Raw genomic sequence first — 21,857 nt, 5'->3', positions numbered from 1 at the left:
CTCTGTGTGAAAAGGTTGCCCCTTAGATCTCTTTTATATCTTTCACCTCTCATCCTAAACCCATATCCTCTAGTTCTGGATCTCTCCACCCCAGGGAAAACACTTGTTCTATTTATCCTATCCATGTCCCTCATGATTTTATAAACCTCTCTAAGGTCACCCCTCAGCCTTTGACGGTCCAGGGAAAACAGCCCCATCCTATTCAGCCTCTCCCTGTAGCTCAAATCCTCCAACTCTGGCAACATCCTTTTAAATCTTTTCTGAACCCTTTCAAGTTTCACAACATCTTTCCGATAGGAAGGAGACCAGAATTGCACGCAATATTCCAACAGTGGCCTAACCAATGTTCTGTAAAGCCACAACATGACCTCCCAACTCCTGTACTCAATAGTCTGACCAATAAAGGAAAGCATACCATACGCCTTCTTCACTATCCTATCTACCTGTGACTCTATTTTCAAGGAGCTATGACCCTGCACTCCAAGGTCTCTTTGTTCAGCAACATTCCCTTGGACCTTACCATTAAGTGTATAAATCCTGCTATGATTTGCTTTCCCAAAATGCAATATCTCAGATTTATCTAAATTAAACTGCCACTACTCAGCCCATTGGCCCATCTGATCAAGATCCCGTTGTAATCTGAGGTGACCCTCTTCGCTGTCCACTACACCTCCAATTTTGGTGTCATCTGCAAATTTACTAACTATACCTCCTATGCTCACATCCAAATCATTTATATAAAATACTGAAAATGAGGGCCCAGCACCGATCCTTGTGGGACTCCACTGGTCACAGGCCTCCAGTCTGAAAAACAACCCTCCACCACCACCCTCTGTTTTCTACCTTTGAACCAGTTCTGTATCCAAATGGCTAGTTCTCCCTGTATTCCGTGAGATCTAACCTTGCTAACCAGTCTCCCATGGGGAACCTTGTCAAACACTTTGCTGAAGTCCATATAGATCACATTTACCGCTCTGCCCTCTTCAATCCTCTTTGTTACTTCTTCAAAAATCTCCATCAAGTTTGTGAGACATGATTTCCCACACACAAAGCCCCTTGGACACTTGTCCTACTTCAGCCACCAGTAGAACGCTGATTGATGACTGTGAGTTTAACCGTGAAATGAAATTGATCAGGAAATATAACCAGTCCCAGTTGAGATATACCAGGAACATATGCAGTATAGTCTAAAGGATTAATGTCAATATGTAAATAAGGTCCTGCAATATTTACCTCCCACCACTCCACCCCTCAACCAAGTCTTCATGTATGCCATACCTTCTGGGACAGCATCACAGTATTCCTCACACTCCTTCTTGGTGTAGAACTTGTTTCCATTTCCTTGACACCCACTGTATGTGAAGGGTACACATGCACCAGCAGCAGAGTCAAAGGCCCAGAGAGGAATAGTTGACTTGCATGGACCAGGTTCCATAGGCAATCTACAGGCAGCTGAAACACACACACACACACACAGAGGTATTAGAAAGAGGATCACAAAGACTAGGTACACATAGGGAACAGACAATCACACTGAAGATCACTAACACCTATTACAGACACAACTGTCAGCTCCCATGGTGGAATGGCCTGTTAACATTTACTATCAAGACACAGACATAAAAACTGGCAGAGGGTAAGGTGCCAGATGCTAGTGATGTGGGAAAGTGACGGCTGTTCGAAATGACAGCGAGAAAGTGGTGCAGCTTTTTCCTATTTAGAGTGGCCAATCTGTCCATTGACCCATAATGCACCTGTTCAGAGGAGTACTCTGACTGAAAATGTACACAGACAGGTGTACTGTGACTGAGCTCCTGAATGAGTGTATGTATGAGTATTTCTGGGGTAAGACTCAGAGAGAGTTATAGCCCTTCAGCACATCAAGTCTATGTTAGTCAAAAACAACCACCTAACTACTCTGAGCCCATTTTCCAGCTCTTGGCCAAAGCCTTGTATGCCTTGGCATCAAAAGAGCTCATCTAAATACTACTTCAATGCTCCAAGAGCTTCTGCCGCTCCCACCCTGGGTGAAAAAATCCTATCCTCATTTCTTCTCCAAATCTTTGTCCCTTACTCTTCCCTCAGGTCACTGATTCCGCCACCACAGGTAACAGTTTCTTCCTGTTTACCCTGTCTGTGTCCCTTGTTAGTCTATACATCTCAATCATGTCCCCTCTCAATCTCCTCTGCTCTAAGAACAACCCGAGTCACTGTTCAGTCTCTTTTCATAAGTAAAGCTCTCCGGCCTTGTTTGTGCTGAATCTTACTTTTCTTAACTCAGTGTGAGTTATGTTGAGTTTGTTGGAGCTGCGAGGGGCCAAGTGAGATTAGTCCTCTTGGGAGTAAAGCAGAATAAAGGGGTGATTTATTCATGATTTACAGGATTATAAACAGTATTTATAAGATTGGCATGAAAAAGCTGTTTCTAATCACTGATTGTGTCAGGGAGCCCTGATTGAAACTGCTGGGTAAGAGATACAGGGAAATGTGAACAAGACTTGCTTAGAGTAGCAAGTGCAATTAAACTGGAATTTGCTGCTTCTGGCACTGATGGAAGCAGAGATGATGAATAATTGGAAAAATGGAAAAACCTGAACAAAATAAATGCAAAAGAATGTAGAATAAAGAGTTGGGACTTAATTGGATTGCAGTATATCAAACCAGCATGGACGTCAGTGGGCTGAATGGCCATCTTCTGCATCATAGTGACTCTATGGCCCTCTCAGTATTGACGGAGGAATGTATAGTCACTGTTTGAGCTTGGGGATTATCTCACCTACAGTCCTGCATCTCTGCAAACATTCCTGCTCTGACTTAAAGTTGTTTCTGTTTCCAAGACAACCGCCATAATTGAACGTCTGACAGGCCATTGAGCTGTGGTTGTAGTAGAATTTTAATGCATGGCCGAAGCAGGGCCCAGCATCAGGTGTCAGTTGACAGGATCCTTCAGAGAAAAAGCAAACAACAGGATTAATTTATCATTAAATACACGAACCTTCCTAACCCAAATACTAACTCTAACCATACCCTATGGAGGGCCACTTAGTACGCCTACCCTTCCCATTCCAATAATCTTGGAATCAGGACCAATCTTCACACAGTTACTCTCAGATTGCTTTATAAGGGAAGTTTTCCCATCGGGGCTGTTTCCCACTCTGTTCTCAGTAATAGACCCAGTGTTAGATCCAACACCGTATCCCATGCTGCTCTCACCTGCAGTATGAGTTGTGTTCATGAAGTCTTCAAAGCCAGACCCTTCCTCATCTTGTCCTCCAAGTGCTCGACGTTTGCGATCCTTGTGCAGCAAGAGAGACAGAGAGAGTGAGAGATGGAGAAAACATTCCAGAATTACATAAGGACCAGAAAATTGAAGATGAAGCAGAGTAGAGGACACACCACTGTCTGTATCAATGGTGCTGGGTGGAGGTATTCAAGACCTTCAAGTTCCTAGCAGTAAATATCATTAACAATCCTTCCTAGTCCATTCATGTCAATGTGATGGCCAAGCAAGTAGATCAATGCCTCTGCTTCCTCAGAAGGTGAAGGAAATTTGGCATGTCTGTAAAGACTCATCAATTTTTATAGATGCACCATAGAAAGCATCCTATCCAGCTGTATCACAGCTTGGTATGGCAACTGCTCTGCCCAAGACCATAAGAAATTCTAGAGAGTTGTGAACACATCTCAGTCCATCACGAAAACCAGCCTTGCTTCCATTGACTCCACTTACACTTCCTGCTGCCTTGGGAAAGCAGCCAACCTGATCAAAGACCATTCCAACCCTTTTTAGATTCTCTTCCCCTTTCTTCCATCGGCCAAAAGATACAAAAGTTCAAAAACACACACCAACAGATTTAAGAACAGCTTCTTCCCCGCTATTATCAGACTTATGAATTGACTTCTCATATATTAGAGTTGATCTTCCTCTGCACCTTCTCTGTAGCTGGAACACTATAGTCTGCATTCTGTTCTATTACCCTGATGTACTTATGTAAGATATGATTTGTCTGATTAGTTCGCATTACAATACTTTTCACTATATCTCAGTACACGTGACAATAATAAGTCAAATCAAATCAAAATCAAACAATGAAGAAGAAAGGGGGACATGACTGAGAGCTGGCCGAGAAAGCCTATGGTTCAGCGCTGTCAGATGAAGCATACGGAACTGTACACCCCGTCAGTAATAAACCAGCTATCGTTGGAACATTCTGAAACTAGACTAACGAACATACAACAACAGCTGCCAGGATTATCCCGGGTTATCATTCCCATCATAGAGGTTAAAGTGATATGTTGCTTTGTTAGTTCCTTTTGGACCACATCTCCCCAGTAACAGACACAGGTCCACCCTGGTCAGCAGAGTTCCCAGCACTAGTCTTTTACGCACTTCACTTTGTCAATGACCTAGAGCCAGTCTCTGAGCTGATCCGCTCTGTGTATCTCCCAAAACCTGATCACTGCGACACTCGACTCCAACACCTTCTGTCCTCATGGCTGACTATTCCGGAAGTGACTGATTGATTGCCTCACCTTGACCGATGACTCTGGGATGGGGTCCCATGGAACACATGCTCCTGTTAGAAACAGATACACAGTTAGGATCCTGTCTGTAAACACGAACCAACACTGACATTTCATGATGGTCATTCAAAACCAGGGGGAGTCGGGAGGCTCTGTAATCATGAATTAACTTCCTCATTCAAACCACAGTATGGCAATCAGATCTCAATGAGTCCATATCATGTACAAAACAGGGGAACTGATGTTCATTTTGTTTCATCTCTCTCTGACTCCTCTAATTTGTCTGTCTTGACCTCTCCCTCCTTTCTCCTCTTTTTTCTCTCTCTTTCTGTTTTAGAATGAAAGTGATTCTAAATGCAAGAGGAATAACAGCACATTGAGCTGGCAATGTCAAGATGAGAATTGGATGAGGTTTTCCATTTTGGCTGCAGGAAGAGAAAGATAACATTTTATCTCAATGGAATGAAATGTCCGAATGTATTGGTGCAAAAGGGATCTGAGTATCCTCATGGTTGAATGGCAGAAATAGATCGGTTAAATGTGTAGGCAAAACACTGGCAAATGGAGTGTACTCTGGGAACAAGTGAAGTTGGTCATTTTGGAAGGGAGGCCAAAAGGACACAATATTATTTCAATGGAGAAAAACTGCCACTTCCTTGTTCCACCTAACTGTCTCGCCAGGTTCATTTTCTAAGGGGCCTGTGTCCACCTTGACCTCTCTTTTCCTTTTTATATTTTTAAATCGTATACACCTCTCTCGGGTCCCCTCATCAATCTTTTCTGCTCCAAAGAAATCAACCCAAGCTTCTCCAGCCTCTCTTCACAGCTGATGTGCCCCATCCCAGGGACCATCCTGGTGAACCTCCTCTGCACACGTCCATTGCAATCACATCCTTCCTATAGTGTGGTAACCAGAACTGCACACTGTACTCCAGCCACTGCTTAACTAAAGATCTGTACCACTCCATCAAAACTCCTTTGCTTTTCTAATCTATGATAAAAGCAAGTGTCCCATATGCCTTCCTAACTACCTTCTTAACTTGTTGTGTCCACAGTGATATGTGGAAAAGCACTCCAAAATCCCTCTGTTGCTCTGAGCTTTCTAGTGGCCTGCCATTCACTGAGTACTCTCTCCCTTTGTTTCTTTTTCCAAAGTGTATCACCTCACATTTATCACGGGGTTAAGTTACATCACCCACGGATCTGACGGACCTGTTTATGCCCTTCTGTAATCTAAGACTTTCTTCCACATTGTCAACCACCTGGCCGATCTTTATCATTTGCACACTTACCTATCAACCCTCCCCCACATTCGCATCAGCATGTTATAGGGCTGTTTATTGCATGACATTTGAGGTGGTTTGGAACGTTGCTTTGAGGTTTCTCAATGTGAAAGATATAACAGTGCTTATTTAAAAAGAAAGATATTTTGCTTCAATTAAGAAGATAGTCAGACAAACAAAATGGCTGGAAGAGGGTTAGATGTTAATATTACAGGGTGTGCTGACAGGAGCTAATACTGCTGTGTATGCCAGCTTATCACAAGATTAATCTGCAGAGTATGAACCTGTCAAAGATGCAATTCTTAATGTTTATGAGCTATTAAAGCTTATTCATAAAAATTTAGGACTACGAGAAAGAAACCTAATTGGACACTTGTAGAATTTTCAAAGGAGAGAGAAGTGCTGTGGGATCAGTGGTTGATATCACTTAAGCTAGAGAAGCATTTGAAAATGTGAGGGAAGCTATGATTATCGAAGAATTCAGAAATAGAATACATGCAAATTTAAAAACTTATTTAGATGAGCATCAAATATCCATAATCAGTGAAACAGCAGTTCTGGAGTGTACCCATGATATCTCACATAGATAATTACATGCTGGGAAATGGTCAAATGGAAATCCACAAGGAAATTGGTGAAGGGGAATATTAGTGGCTGGAAGTGGAGCTAGTTGTAGACAACAGACAGAGGCATGTCAAAGTGGTAAAGGAGGAAGGCTAGAACTGAAAGTTTGTAGAAACAAATTGACATGCTTTCATTGTAATAAGGGCGAACATAACAAAGCAAATTGCTCGAAAAGAAATGAGAGACCAATTGCAGTAATCGGACTCTTCAGAAACAAAGTAAGAGAACAGGGAAGGAAATAGGTACTAAAACTGTGGGAGGGATACAAAGAAAACATTAGAATGTACTAAGATGGTACAGGACAGACATGAACATTATATTTCGTGATAGAGAGTCGAGGAATAGGGAGAGAGAAGAGTTAAATGCGTGGCTACAGGGGTGGTGCAGGAGGGAAGGATTCCGGTATTTGGATAACTGGGGTTCGTTCTGGGGAAGGTGGGACCTCTATAAACAGGATGGTCTACACCTGAACCTGAGGGGCACCAGTATCCTTGGGGGGAGGTTTGCTAGTGCTCTTTGGGAGGGTTTAAACTAACTCTGCAGGAGCATGGGAACCTGGAGTGTAGCTTTAGGGTACAGGACCTTGAGTGTAGGGATGTTAGGAGCATGGCATCGATCTCGAAGGAGAGTGTCTGTAAACAAGAAGGTGGCTTGAAGTGTGTATACTTCAATGCCAGAAGTATAAGAAATAAAGTAGGTGAGCTTGCAGCATGGACTGGTACCTGGGATTTCGATGTTGCGGCCATTACAGAGACATGGGTAGAACAGGGACAGGATTGGCTGTTGCAGGTTCCAGGGTTTAAATGTTTTAGTAGGGTCAGAGATGGGGGTAAAAGAGGGGGAGGTGTGGCATTGCTTGTCAAGGATAGTATTACAGCAGTAGAAAGGGTGATGGAGGAAGACTTGCCATCTGAGGTAGTGTGGGCGGAGGTTAGAAATAGGAAAGGTGAGGTCACCCTGTTAGGAGTTTTCTACAGGCCTCCTAATAGTCCGAGAGAAGTAGAGGAAAGTATTGCGAGGATGATTCAGGAGAAGAGTGAAAGTAGCAGGGTGGTTATTATGGGGGACTTTAACTTCCCAGATATTGACTGGGAAAGCGATAGCTCGAGTTCGTTAGATGGGTCGGTGTTTGTCCAATGTGTGCAGGAGGGTTTCCTGACACAATATGTAGACAGGCCAACAAGAGGTGAGGCCATACTGGATTTGGTTCTGGGTAATGAACCAGGCCAGGTGTTAGACTTGGAGGTAGGTGATCACTTCGGGGGCAGTGACCACAACTCGGTGACTTTTACTCTAGTGATGGAGAGGGATAAGTGTGCACTGCAGGGCAACAGTTATAGCTGGGGGCAGGGAAATTATGATGCGGTGAGGCATGACTTAGGATGCGTGGATTGGAAAAATAGGCTTCAAGGGAAGAACACAAATGATATGTGGAGATTGTTCAAGGAACAGCTAATGGGTGTCCTTGATAAGTATGTACTAGTCAGGCAGGGAGGAAAGGGTCTTGTGAGGGAGCCGTGATTTAACAAGGAATTGGAATCCCTTGTGAAAGGGAAGAGGGCGGCCTATGTAAAGATGAGGCGTGAAGGTTCAGTTGGGGCGATTGAGAGTTATAAGGTAGCCAGGAAGGATCTAAAGAGAGAGCTAAGAGCAGCGAGAAGGGGACATGAAAAGTCCTTAGTTGGTAGGATTAGGGAAAACCCAAAGGCTTTCTATAGGTATGTCAGGAAGAAAAGGATGACTAGGGTAGGTATCGGTCCAGTCAAGGATAGTAGCGGGAAGTTGTGTATGGAGGCGGAGGAGATTGGTGAGACACTAAATCAATACTTTTTGTCAGTATTCACTCAGGAACAGGACATTGTTGCCTATGTGAATACTGAGTCACAATTAATTAGAATGGACATCTTTGAGGTATGTAGGGAAGCGGTGTTGGAAATTCTGGAAAGGATGAAAATAGTTAAGTCCCCTGGGCCTGATGGCATTTATCCTAGGATCCTCTGGGAAGCTAGGGAGGAGATAGCGGAGCCATTGGCCTTGATTTTTATGTCGTCGTTGTCTGCGGGAATAGTGCCAGAGGACTGGAGGATAGCAAATGTGGTCCCCTTGTTCAAGAAGGGGAGCAGGGATAGCCCGAGTAACTATAGGCCAGTGAATCTCACTTCTGTTGTGGGCAAAGTCTTAGAGAGAATTGTAAGGGATAGGATTTATGAACATCTGGATAGGAATAATGTGATCAAGGCTAGTCAGCATGGTTTTGTGAAGGGCAGGTCGTGCCTCACAAACCTTATTGAATTCTTTGAGAAGGTGACCAAGGACGTGGACGAGGGTAAAGCAGTAGATGTGGTGTATATGGATTTTAGCAAGGCATTCGATAAGGTACCCCATGGCAGGCTAATGCAAAAACTACGGAGGTATGGCATTGAGGGTGCATTAGAGGTTTGGATTAGGAATTGGCTGGCTGGAAGGAGACAGAGGGTAGTAGTTGATGGTATAGATTCATCTTGGAGCGCAGTTACTAAAGGTGTTCCACAAGGATCTGTTTTGGGACCATTGCTGTTTGTCATTTTTATAAATGACCTGGAGGAGGGGCTTGAAGGCTGGGTGAGCAAGTTTGTGGATGACACGAAAGTCGGTGGAGTTGTGGACAGCGAAGAAGGATGTGGCAGGTTACAGCGCGATATAGATAAGTTGCAGAGCTGGGCAGTAAGGTGGCAAATGGAATTCAATGTAGCTAAGTGTGAAGTCATTCACTTTGGTAGGAGTAACAAGAAGATGGATTACTGGGCTAATGGTAGACTACTTGGTAGTGTGGATGAGCAGAGGGATCTTGGTGTCCATGTACACAGATCTTTGAAAGTTGCCACCCAGGTAAATAGTGCTGTGAAGAAGGCATATGGTGTACTGGGCTTTATTGGTAGAGGAATTGAGTTCTGGAGTCCTGAGGTCATGTTGCAGTTGTATAAGACTCTGGTGCGGCCTCATCTGGAATATTGTGTGCAGGTTTGGTCGCCATATTATAGGAAGGATGTGGAGGCATTGGAACGAGTGCAGAGGAGGTTTACCAGGATGTTGCCTGGCATGGTAGGAAGATCGTATGAGGAAAGGCTGAGGCACTTGGGGCTTTTCTCATTGGAGAAAAGAAGGTTTAGGGGAGATTTGATAGAGGTGTACAAGATGATTAGGGGTTTAGATAGGGTTGACAGTGAGAACCTTTTTCCGCGTATGGAGTCAGCTGTTACTAGGGGACACAGCTTTAAATTAAGGGGTGGTAGGTATAGGACAGATGTTAGGGGTAGATTTTTTACTCAGCGGGTTGTGAGTTCATGGAATGCCCTGCCAGTATCAGTGGTGGACTCTCCCTCTTTATGGTCATTTAAGCGGGCATTGGATAAGCATATGGAGGTTATTGGGCTAGTGTAGGTTAGGTAGTCTTCGGTCGCCGCAACTTAGAGGGCTGAAGGGCCTGTACTGCGCTGTATTTTTCTATGTTCTATTTCAGAGATCGACAAGGAAAAGCAAACTCCTGAAGGTTGTAAATATTTTATATCAGAAAGGGTGGTCATTTTTTATGCTTCAACTCAGGAATATAAACCAGAAATGATATTAAGAAACACTAGAACAAGTTGGTGCTGGCTGATGATGATATTTCTTTCCAGAGGGGATGAAGGGGAACATATGAAGTGGAGGAAGTCACAGAGATTACAACCAATCTCATTATACAGAGTTGGATTAAAGAGGGACTTGGTAAATGGAGAAGTGGTAGAGTAGTGAAAATATTCCTCCAGAGGAAACAAACTCATTCTAAAGAAGAGTCATACAGAGCTCAAAACATTTACACTGTTTTTCTCTCTCCAGTGTTGTTGTCGGACTTGCTGAGCTTCTCCAGTATTGTCTATGTTTGTCTCAGATTTACAGCATCTGCAGTGGTTTGCCTTTATTCCTATAGAGAGAGTTGGAAAATGACCAAAGTCTTGCAAAATGAGCGTCCTGGATTATTTCCTCATTGTGTCATAACTGGATCCCATAAAACGTAATCAGGAAGAAAAGGAGTTTATGAAACAGGGAGATGATTTGAAAATTCAGATTTGAAATGCAGATACAATTTTTGAAAAGCTAATTGAACAGAATGAAGATAAAGAAAGTTGAGACAGCTTGTCCACCTTCTTAAGTAAGAACGCAACAGACATATGGAGACAGGTCTAACAGGACTAGATGGGGTAAACACAGGGAGGATGTTCCCTATGATCGGGAAGTCCAGATCCAGGGGTCACAGTTTGAGGATATGGGGTAGGACATTTAGGACTGGGATGAGGGGAAATGTGGTGAACCTGTGGAATTCTCTGCCACAAAAAGCAGTTGAGGTCAAAACATTGAATATTTTCACGAGGGAGTTTGAGGGTAAAAGGATCAAAACATTTGGAAGAAAGCAAGAACAAGAGCTGGATAATCAGCCACGGTCGTATTGAATGGCAGCTTGGCGGGCTGAATGACCTCCTTCTGCTCTTCATTTCCATGTTTCTATTTGGTATAGAACAATTTATACCAAACAGCCTACTCAGAAACTGATTTAGAAACTATATCTGAGTGTTATTACTGAGAAACAAAGTATTAGTGAAGGAAATAAGAAAAGAAATAAACATCAGAGCACTTTGAAACTGAATCCAAATTATCAGTTAACACGTTAACTGTTGTGTGACATAGAATTAGTGTTAAGATGATTTTGATATATGATGCCTCTTTCAGATACACTTCCATTCTTCTCGAGGGGAGATGTGATATAACGGTGATGTTTATACGCTTGTTATTTTAATATTGTTTCCTGTAAGGTTGCTTTTTAAAATCTGCGACATCCATAATTAAAAGTGAGAGGAAGTTACCCAGAATACCTAAGAACTATCAAGAGGGCTTGGGGGAGAATTTTTCAAACTCTGATTTTCTTTATGAGTCTGTGTTGGTAAGTTGTTTGACTGGGAAGAACATATTAAGCTCTGAAGTACAAACAAGTCTTTCAATTGAGTGACACGTACTAAGCAGCATTCCTGACATAAAATTTTGGAATAATTAGCTTGTCTTACAATTAATAGTCCCAGACTGGATTGTTTCGATCGAGTCAGTGAAAAAGAACTAAAGGTTTTGAAGTTCTAAAAAAGGAAGTAAAAGAAATGGAAGCTGTGTTAGGGAGAGCACAGCACTGAAAGGAAGCTCAGTTAGCTTAAGAAATAATGATTAAGAAAGAGTTCGAACAGATCTGTTAAGATTTTAAATACTCCAAGCCCACCAACAAAATAAAAACAAGTCCCTCTATTAGAAATTAGCTGGTACAGCACCAGATGTTCTCGGAATTGTAATGGTGCTTGTAAGGTCTACCAAAGGGGATTGATTCCAAAACAAAACTGTTGTTTCTATTCAATCTGCAAAGAGTGCTTGGGTTACTTCTACTATATGCTTAAAAATCTTGTTTAAGTTAATAGAATGGTTTATTTCTTGATGATCTTCATTTCTGTTGTGAATAAAATTTTGTTTGTTTTATTGATTGAAAAAAACCCCGACGAAGTGAATGTGCATGTTTCACTTAAAGCTTATTTCAGTAACAAACATTTAAATATAATTATGATCTATCTAGCCAGGTTTGTATCTGGGATCTACCTTGGCTGGTATTGATATCAGCTGGGCATTAACCCATTGTAACTGGGACCCACGAGATCATTGTAATGGAACAGTGCACAGCTGGAAATAACTGACAGGTTGCAATGGGGCCCAGGGGTTCTTGATGTGCTTACCCCTCTCAGGCAGAAAGATGATCATGTCCTCTGGGACCCCGTGTCTTAATGCAAACTCTTTGAACTCTTCATTGATCTCCTTCCTCAGCTTCCGTGTCCTTCCTGTGAGATGAGTACTTAGTTAAAGATCCAGGAATCAATCTGAGAAAGTGGTGAGTGGAGCAGCTGATGTATAATCTCTTACCGTACAGAGACACTGACTTTGTTTGGTTCAGCCCTTTCATGTTATCATACAGTATTAAAGCATATTCCTGGTAGTTGGTTTTGATGACTCGGATATCTGCTGTGGCTTCAAAGACTGTCAAAGAAACACATAAGCTGCTTAATTAGTTTCTTTATTGGGTGTGACCCCTCTTCTTAGAAACTGTTACCCACCTCCAACCCCTCTTTCCTCTCCAAGGTCATTGCCCCTTCCATGGCATAAATGCAACCTCAAGTTCTGCACTACCTTAGTTTTTCCCATGTACACTGATTGCAGCCAGCTCTACCTCAGCCACACATCACTCTCGCCCTCAACATTGTCACAATATTGCTCCAATGTCCATCAATGGACAAACAGAAATGTCCTCCAATTAAATACTGGGAAGACCTAAACCAATGTTTTTTGGTCACCACCACAAACTCTACTTTCTGGTTTGGCACCATTCTTCTCCCCAACATCTATCGAAGGATGAATTAAACTTTTTACAAACCCAGTGCCCTAATTCACCTTGAAATGAGCTTCAAGCACAAATCAATATTCATCACTAAGAACACCCATTTCCGTATCAGTTACATTATTTATTCCACTGTGCCTCAGCTCATCTGCTGAACCTACGTTCGGAAACATCAAGCAGGGGCAGAGAGAGGTCATTCAGGCTCTCGATTCTGCTCTGCTATTCAACAAGATTGTGGCTGATCTGTATGAGTTACAAGTTCCACATTTCCACCTACACCCTTGTCACACTTTATTTTCCTGCCTTACAATATTTCAATTTCTGATCTCCTTCAGCTTCTGAGGCAGAGAGTTTCAAAGTTCGTTTCAGAGAGAAAAAAAATTCTTTGTATCTCAGGTTTAGAAACACACTGTCTAATTTTAAAACAGTGCTGTCTAATTCCAAACTGGTTCACAAAAGGAAACTCCAGTGGAAACAGGCCCAGTCTGTCCAACAATTTGATTATCGTTCATTACAATTGTGTAAAACTCCTTTAAACAGCCTCCATCATGTGTATATCATGATTAAATACTGAACACGAGTGTTACCTGTAAATGTGACAGTTGCCCTGGCCAAACTTCAATTATCCACCCTTCAGAACGTGAGCTCATTCAGACATTGTTGCTGTATCCGAACTCAAGCCACGTGCTGCTCCGACATCACCTTTGTACTCACTGAGCAAGTGAGCAAACATCAGCCCAGAGTTTTTGAATCCCTCCTTGGCCTTGCCCGCTCCATAACTCTGTAATCTCTGCCCACCCTCTAAATCCCACCAAAGTCTCTTTGCTGTTTCCATTCTGGAATCTCGATGATCCTGGTTTTCCTCACTCTGTCATTGGTAGAGGAACATTCCATGGACTGGGCCCCAACCTGTGGACTTTATTCTGAAATCTAACCCTTCTTGAGTGCCCTCTTCTTTAAAAACACTTTTTAAACTATGTCTCTTTGAATAAAGTTTGCTCATCTGGCGCTGTACCACTTCATGCGGCTGTCCTTGTTCTGGGAGTGTTGGATGGAGACAATGTCGAAAAAGCTTTAATTTCAGTTTAAAACTGTAGAGGAATCTTTACTCTGTATCCAACCCTCTGCTGTCCCTGTTCTGGGAGTGTTGGATGAGGAGAGTGTTGAGATGGCTTTACATTCATTTTAAAAGATTTGTGGGAACTTTGCTTTGGTTCAAAAGAGTAGAGAAAGCTTTACTATCAATTTAAAAGAGTAGAGGAAGCTTTACTATCAATTTAAAAGAGAAGAGGAAGCTTTAATTTAGTTTCAAAGAGTTGAGGAAGCTTTACTCTATGTCTAACTCTATGTTATCACTGTCCTCGGAGTACTTGATGGAGACAGTATAGAGGGAGTTTTATTCTGAATCTAACCCTGCGCTGGTCCCGACTTGGGAATATTTGATGGAGACAGTATGGGGAAAGCTTTATTCTGAATCTCACACAGTACCATCCCTATCTTGGGAATATTTGATGGGGACAGGGTAGAGTTATCCCATGCTGTCCCTTTGATGTAGACAAACAAGGGATTTTTGCTCCATCTATCTGACCTCATGCTCTCATTGTCCTGGAGGTTTTCAATAGGGACAATGTAGGGGATGCTTTATACTGTGTCTAATGGTGAAGTGTTGAATGTTATAATGTCTCAGTTGGGGGAACACTCTTGGTACTAACCAGAAAGTCATTGTTCCCTTTTCCCTTTCACTTCCTGATTTGTCTGGTTCTAAATGAGTACTTGCTCATTTAGAATCAGGATCTTTCAGGAGAGGATTTATCTACCAGTGAGGTAATAGGATCAACCATGACCAACCCTGTCCAATCATGGCCTAGAATCTCTCTTGGCTGAGCAAATCTTGTATCCTATTTGTGAACAGTAAAATCCCACAAACAGAGAATTTGTGATTTGATTGTGTTGATGATTTTTGGATTTCCATTGGTCAGGATACTAGAGGGATCTCCCCTGCCCTTTTTCTATTTCAAGTCTGTGGATTGTTTAGACATTTGAGAATGAGTTGAATTTTGGCTTCACAGCTCAAGTGAAAGACAGCTTCTCTGACTGTGCAGCATCTGAAGATTCAGCCAAGACTGTTTGGAGCTTAAGATTCTGCAGTGGAACTATTCTGATCACAGTCCCACAAACCACACTTCCTGCTTGACTCTGCTCATCTATTTGATCTTAAACGAAGATCCAATCGCTCCTCATCCTGCTCCAAACTGAATTGAAATGGCATCTCATTCCTCAGAGATTTATTTATGGTAACTAATAGACCAGATACTGAGCTCTTACACTTTGGCACGTCCTCCCTAAAACTACCTCAGCTTGTTTAAACATGTTCTTCATATCACCCTATTCAATATCCTTCTTATTATTCATAGCACATCATTCAATACTCTTTCACATCTCCATTAAATATGTTTTATATCATTGTATTCAATATCCTTTAGATCAACCTATTCAATATCCTTCATATTATTCATCGCACATTATTCATTACCTTTTAATCTCTCCATGCAATAACCTTAATATCATCTGTTACAATGTCCTTAATATCAGCCCATTCAATAACATTCATATCACTCCTTCATGTCACTCCATTCAATGTTCTTCTAATCTCTCCATTCAGTATCTTTCATTTCATCCCATTCAGTATTGTTCATATCACCATTTAATATCTATTTGGCCATCTCTCCTGTGTGACATTTTCTTTTAGTCTCAGAGAAGGACCTCGAGACATGAATGATGCTCAATGCAATTTCCAATTGATTTGCATTGAGAGCTTTGTCTTACCATTCGTGGAATTAAATACAAAGTGTCCTGGAAGATCTTGCACATTGTACTCTGCCACCACCTGAACACACAAGCTTCCATTCCTAACAATAAAAAGAGAAAGCACAGAGAGATAAGCTGTGTTGTAGTATAGGATTGCCGTGTTACTCCACAACAGACTACATTTTAGACAGTTGCAACCCAAGTTGGTGAGTCATAGAGTCATAGAGACGTACAGCATAGAAACAGACCCTTCAGTCCAACCCATCCATGCTGACCAGATATCCTAAACTAATCTAATCCCATTTGCACTCTAAACCCTTCCAATTCATATACCCATCAGGACACCTTTTAAATGTTGTTATTGTACCAGCCTCCACCACTTTCTCTGGCCGCTTGTTTCATGCACGCACCACCCTCGACGTGAAACCGTTCCCCTTAGGTTCCTTTTATATCATTCTCCTCTCACCTTAAGTATATTCCCTCTAGTTTTGGACTTTCCTCCCATTGAAAAAAGACCTTAGCTATTCACTCTATCCATGCCCCTCATGATTTTATAAACCTCTATACGGTCACCCCTCAGCCTCCAAAACTCCAGGGAAAACAGCCCCAGCCTATTCAGCCTCTCCCTATAGCTCAAAACCTCCAACCCCAGCAACATCCTTGTAAATCTTTTCCGAACCTTCTCAAGTTTAACAACATCTATCCTATAGCAGCGAGACCAGCAATGAATGCAGTACTCTAAAAGAGGCCTCACCATTGTGCTGTTCAGCCACAACATGACCTCTCAACTACTATACTCAATGCACTGACCAATAAAGGGAAGCATGACAAAGGCTTGTCTTCCTGCGACTCCACTTTCAAGGAACTATGCACCTGCTCTCCCAGGTCTCTTTGTTTGGTAACACTTCCTAGGGCCCTGTCATTAACTGCATACGTTTTGCCCTGATTTGCCTTACCAAAACACCGCCTCTCTCAATTATCTAAATTAAACTCCACCTGCTATCCTCATCCCATTGGGCCTAGAAAATCAAGGTTCCATTGTATTCTGAGATAACCTTCTTCGCTTTCCACTATCCCACCTATTTTGGGATCTGATGGTGGGTCTATAGTGCATCAGGAGGTCTCATGTTAGTTTGTGGTGTGTGATAACCTGGTAGTTGGCCTTAATGATGTGGATCTAACAGTGAGTAGCCAGTGCCGGGGATGGGGGTGGGGGGGGGGGGGGGGGGGGGATCTCTTGTGGCGGATGTCTAGTGGTAAGCCTGTAGATCTATTGTGGATCTATTGGAGGGTTGTAGCGTTGGGTTATCTGGTGGTTAGTAGGGAGAGATGATTTGGTGATGATCAATATTATTGGGGGATTTGGTGGTGCATCTGTATTGTTCAGGAATCTGGTGGTGAGTCTGTATTGTTGGGGATATGTTTGTGAGTCAGTACTGTTTCGGGATCCAGTGGTGGGTTTGTATTATTGGGGGATCTAGTGGTGGGTCTGTTGTTGGAGGATCTGGCGGTGAGTCTGTGATTTGGGGATCTGGTGCTAAGTATGTACTAATGGGGGATCTGTTGGTGAGTCTGTATTATTGGGGGATCTGGTACTGGGTTGAAATGCTGGCAAGTGAGTTGTGAATATGAACCTATCCTAAAAGGAAGACTGAGGCAATAGTCTGTCTTTGCTGCAATCTGAAACATTAACAAAAGCTGGTAGAAATCCTGTGCAGTTTCTGGCAGCGAGTGGGAGAACAGGTTGAAACTCTTTATTCAAATGAGTTGCTGAGAGGGACAGAGCAGGCTGGAAGCCAGTGCAGAGACTGGGAGGATCCAGGTGGGAGAGCACAAATCTAAAGTTCCCCGATGAGGGCATCGAGGGACTGACGCAATCACAAAACGGAAGATAGCATACAGCAAAACAAGATGGTAACAGCACGTGCAAAAACACAACTTGTGTTGAGAGGAGTGAAATAAAAACCAACCCCACCAACTGTCCTCCAAAATAAAAACACACATAAACAGAAAGGAGAACTGGTCAGAGGTTTGGCAATGATTCCCATTCAACACTAAACGTCCTGATTTAACACTATAATTAACAATTTCACAGCAGATACACTGGTCACAAAGTCATTTCCCTCAATTTGGGTACTTTTCTGAAACAAACCTTTGTCTGTTCCACTATATTGACTGTTCCATATATTATACTGTGCTTCAAATATTCTATTCGTTACACACTGCACTGTTCATTCTGTACACTATACACTATACTGACATTCCATACACTGTATACTGCACTGTGCATTCCATACACTACACACTATACTGACATTCCATAAACCACACACTGCACTGTTTATTCCATGCACTGTACACTGCACTGTGCATTCTATACACTACATGCTGCACTGTGCCTTCCATACACTGTACCTTCCATACACTGTACACTGGAGGAGAAAGTGAGGACTGCAGATGCTGGAGATCAGAGCTGAAAATGTGTTGCTGGAAAAGTGCAGCAGGTCAGGCAGCATCCAAGGAGCAGGAGAATCGACGTTTCGGGCATCAGCCCTTCTTCAGGAATGAGGAAAGTGTGTCCAGCAGGCTAAGATAAGAGGTAGGGAGGAGGGACTTGGGGGAGGAGTGTTGGAAATACGATAGGTGGAAGGAGGTCAAGGTGAGGGTGATAGGCCAGAGTGGGGTGGGGTGGGGGCAGAGAGGTCAGGAAGAAGATTGCAGGTTAGGAAGGTAGTGCTGAGTTCGAGGGATTTGACTGAGACAAGGTGGGGGGAGGGGAAATGAGGAAACTGGAGAAATCGGAGTTCATCCCTTGCGGTTGGAGGGTTCCTAGGCGGAAGATGAGGCGTTCTTCCTCCAGCCATCGTATTGCTATGGTCTGACGATGGAGGATTCCAAGGACCTGCATGTCCTTGGTGGAGTGGGAGGGGGAGTTAAAGTGTTGGGCTACGGGGCGGTTGGGTTGGTTGGTTCGGGTGACCCAGAGGTGTTCTCTGAAACGTTCTGCAAGTAGGCGGCCTGTCTCCCCAATGTATAGGAGGCCACATCGGGTGCAGTGGATGCAGTAAATGATGTGTGTGGAGGTGCAGGTGAATTTGTGACAGATATGGAAGGATCCCTTGGGGCCTTGGAGGGAAGTGAGGGGGGAGGTGTGGGCGCAAGTTTTGCATTTCTTGCGATTGCAGGGAAAGGTGCTGGGAGTGGAGGTTGGGTTGGTGGGGGGTGTGGATCTGACGAGGGAGTCGCGGAGGGAGTGGTCTTTCCGGAACACTGATAGGGGTGGGGAGGGAAATATATCCTTGGTGGTGGGGTCTGTTTGGAGGTGGTGGAAATGACGAAGGATGATACGATGTATCTGGAGGTTGGTGGGGTGGCAGGTGAGGACCAGTGGGGTTCTGTCCTGGTGGCGATTGGAGGGGCGGGGTTCAAGGGTGGAGGAGCAGGAAGTGGAGGAGATGCGGTGGAGGGCATCATCAACCACGTCTGAGGGGAAATTGCGGTCTTTGAAGAAGGAGGCCACCTGGGTTGTTCGGTATTGGAATTGGTCCTCCTGGGAGCAGATGCGGCAAAGGTGAAGGAATTGGGAATATGGGATGGCATTTTTACAGGGGGCAGGGTGGGAGGAGGTGTAATCTAGGTAGCTGTGGGAGCCGGTTGGCTTATAGTAAATGTCCGTGTTGAGTCGGTTGCCCGAGATAGAAATGGAAAGGTCTAGGAAAGGGAGGGAGGAGTCTGAGACGGTCCAGGTAAATTTGAGGTTGGGGTGGAAGGTGTTGGTAAAGTGGATGAACTGTTCAACCTCCTCATGGGAGCACGAGGCAGCGCCGATACAGTCATCGATGTAGCGGAGGAAAAGGTGGGGGGTGGTGCCAGTGTAGCTGCGGAAGATGGACTGTTCCACATATCCTACAAAGAGGTGGGCATAGCTGGCGCCCATGTGGTGCCCATGGCTACTCCTTTGGTTTGGAGGAAGTGGGAGGATTGGAAAGAGAAGTTGTTCAGAGTGAGGACCAGTTCAGTCAGTCGAAGGAGAGTGTCAGTGGAAGGGTACTGGTTGGGTCGGCGGGAAAGGAAGAAGCGGAGGGCTTTGAGTCCTTCGTGATGGGGGATGGAGGTGTACAGAGACTGGATGTCCATGGTGAAGATAAGGCGTTGGGGGCCGGGGAAGCGATAATCATGGAGGAGGTGGAGGGCGTGGGTGGTGTCCTGAACGTAGGTGGGGAGTTCTTGGACTAAGGGGGACAGGACCGTGTCGAGGTATGCAGAGATGAGTTCGGTGGGGCAGGAGCAGGCTGAGACAATGGGTCAGCCGGGACAGTCAGGTTTGTGGATTTTGGGCAGGAGGTAGAAACGGGCGGTGCGGGGTTGTGGGACTATGAGGTTGGAGGTGGTGGATGGGAGATCCCCTGAAGTGATGAGGTTATGGATGGTCTGGGAGATGATGGTTTGGTGGTGGGAGGTGGGGTCATGGTCAAGGGGGCAGTAGGAGGAGACATCAGTGAGCTGGAGTTTAGCCTCAGCATTCCATACACTATTCACAGCACTGAGATTCCATACATCACACACCACACTGAGATGTTATACACTACACACTGCACTGAGATTCCATACACTACACACTGCACTGTGCATTCCATACACTATACACTGCACTGAGATTCCATACACTACACACTGCACTGTGCATTCCATACACTATACACTGCACTGAGATTCCATACACTGTACGCTACATTGTGCATTCTATACACGACAGACTGCATTGTGCATTCCATACACTACACACCACACTGTGCATTCTATACACTACACTCTGCACTGTGCATTCTACACACTACATACTGCACTGATATTCCATACACTACACACTGCACTAAGATTCCATACACTACACACTGCCCTGTGCATTCTATATACTATACACTGCCCTGTGCATTCCATACACTACACACTGCCCTGTGCATTCCATACACAGTACTATATATTCCATGCATTAAAACTGCGCTGAGATTCCATATACTATACACTGCACAGTTCATTCCGTACATTACACACTGCACTGTGCATTCCACACACTACATACTGCACTGAGATTCCATCACTATACACTGCACAGAGATTCCATACACTCACACACTGTACTGTGCGTTCCATACACTGTAAACTGCACTGTGCATTCCATAGACTACACACTGCACTGTGCATTCCATACACTATACACTGCACTGAGATTCCATACACTATACACTGCACTGTGCATTCCATGCACTATACACTGCACTGTGCATACTAGACACTGTACACTGCACTGAGATTGCATACACTAAATGCTGCACTGTGCATTCCATACACTACACACTGCACTGAGATTCCATACACTATACACTGCACTGTGCATTCCATACACTATACACTGCACTGTGCATTCCATACACTATACACTGCACTGTGCATTCCATGCACTATACACTGCACTGTGCATACTAGACACTGTACACTGCACTGAGATTGCATACACTAAATGCTGCACTGTGCATTCCATACACTATACACTGCACTGAGATTCCATACACTATACACTGCACTGTGCATTCCATACACTATACACTGCACTGTGCATTCCATGCACTATACACTGCACTGTGCATACTAGACACTGTACACTGCACTGAGATTGCATACACTAAATGCTGCACTGTGCATTCCATACACTACACACTGCAGTGAGATTCTGTACACTATACACTGCACTGAGCATTCCATATACTACGCATTGCGCTGTGCATTCCATAAACTATAAACCACACTGTTCGTTCCATGCACTGTACACTGCATGGAGATTCCATACACGACACACTGCACTGAGATTCCACACAATACACATTGCACTGAGCATTCCATACACTACACATGGTGCTGTGCATTCCATACACTATACACTGCACTGAGATTCCATACACTACACACTGCACTGTGCATTCCATACACTACAGTGTATAGTGTATGGAATCTCAGTGCATTCTATACACTGTACACTGCATTGAGATTCCATACACTATACACTACTCTGTGCATTTCATATAATACACATGACACTGTGCATTCCATACACTACACACTGCACTGTGCATTCCATACACTCCACACTCCACTGTGCATTCCATACACTATACACTGCACTG

General features: G+C 43.7%; 1 protein-coding gene across 1 annotated transcript in view; it reads right to left on the bottom strand.

Annotated features, from left to right (window-relative positions):
- The window catches only part of ambp (alpha-1-microglobulin/bikunin precursor), a 43,347-nt gene that overhangs the window by 607 nt on the left and 20,883 nt on the right, over positions 1–21,857 (bottom strand). Inside the window, exons 3-9 of the mRNA XM_072566240.1 lie at positions 15,694–15,776; positions 12,396–12,509; positions 12,212–12,313; positions 4,534–4,577; positions 3,214–3,295; positions 2,777–2,944; positions 1,279–1,452 (exon numbers count right to left, since the gene is read on the bottom strand). Coding sequence (XP_072422341.1) covers positions 1,279–1,452; positions 2,777–2,944; positions 3,214–3,295; positions 4,534–4,577; positions 12,212–12,313; positions 12,396–12,509; positions 15,694–15,776 — 767 coding nt within the window. The remainder of the gene's footprint in view (positions 1–1,278; positions 1,453–2,776; positions 2,945–3,213; positions 3,296–4,533; positions 4,578–12,211; positions 12,314–12,395; positions 12,510–15,693; positions 15,777–21,857) is intronic.

This window comes from Chiloscyllium punctatum, chromosome 49 (assembly GCF_047496795.1).
Source record: "Chiloscyllium punctatum isolate Juve2018m chromosome 49, sChiPun1.3, whole genome shotgun sequence".
Taxonomy (NCBI): Eukaryota; Metazoa; Chordata; class Chondrichthyes; order Orectolobiformes; family Hemiscylliidae; genus Chiloscyllium; species Chiloscyllium punctatum.
Note: the sequence above shows the minus strand (reverse complement) of the source record. Positions and strands in the feature narration are given on the sequence as shown.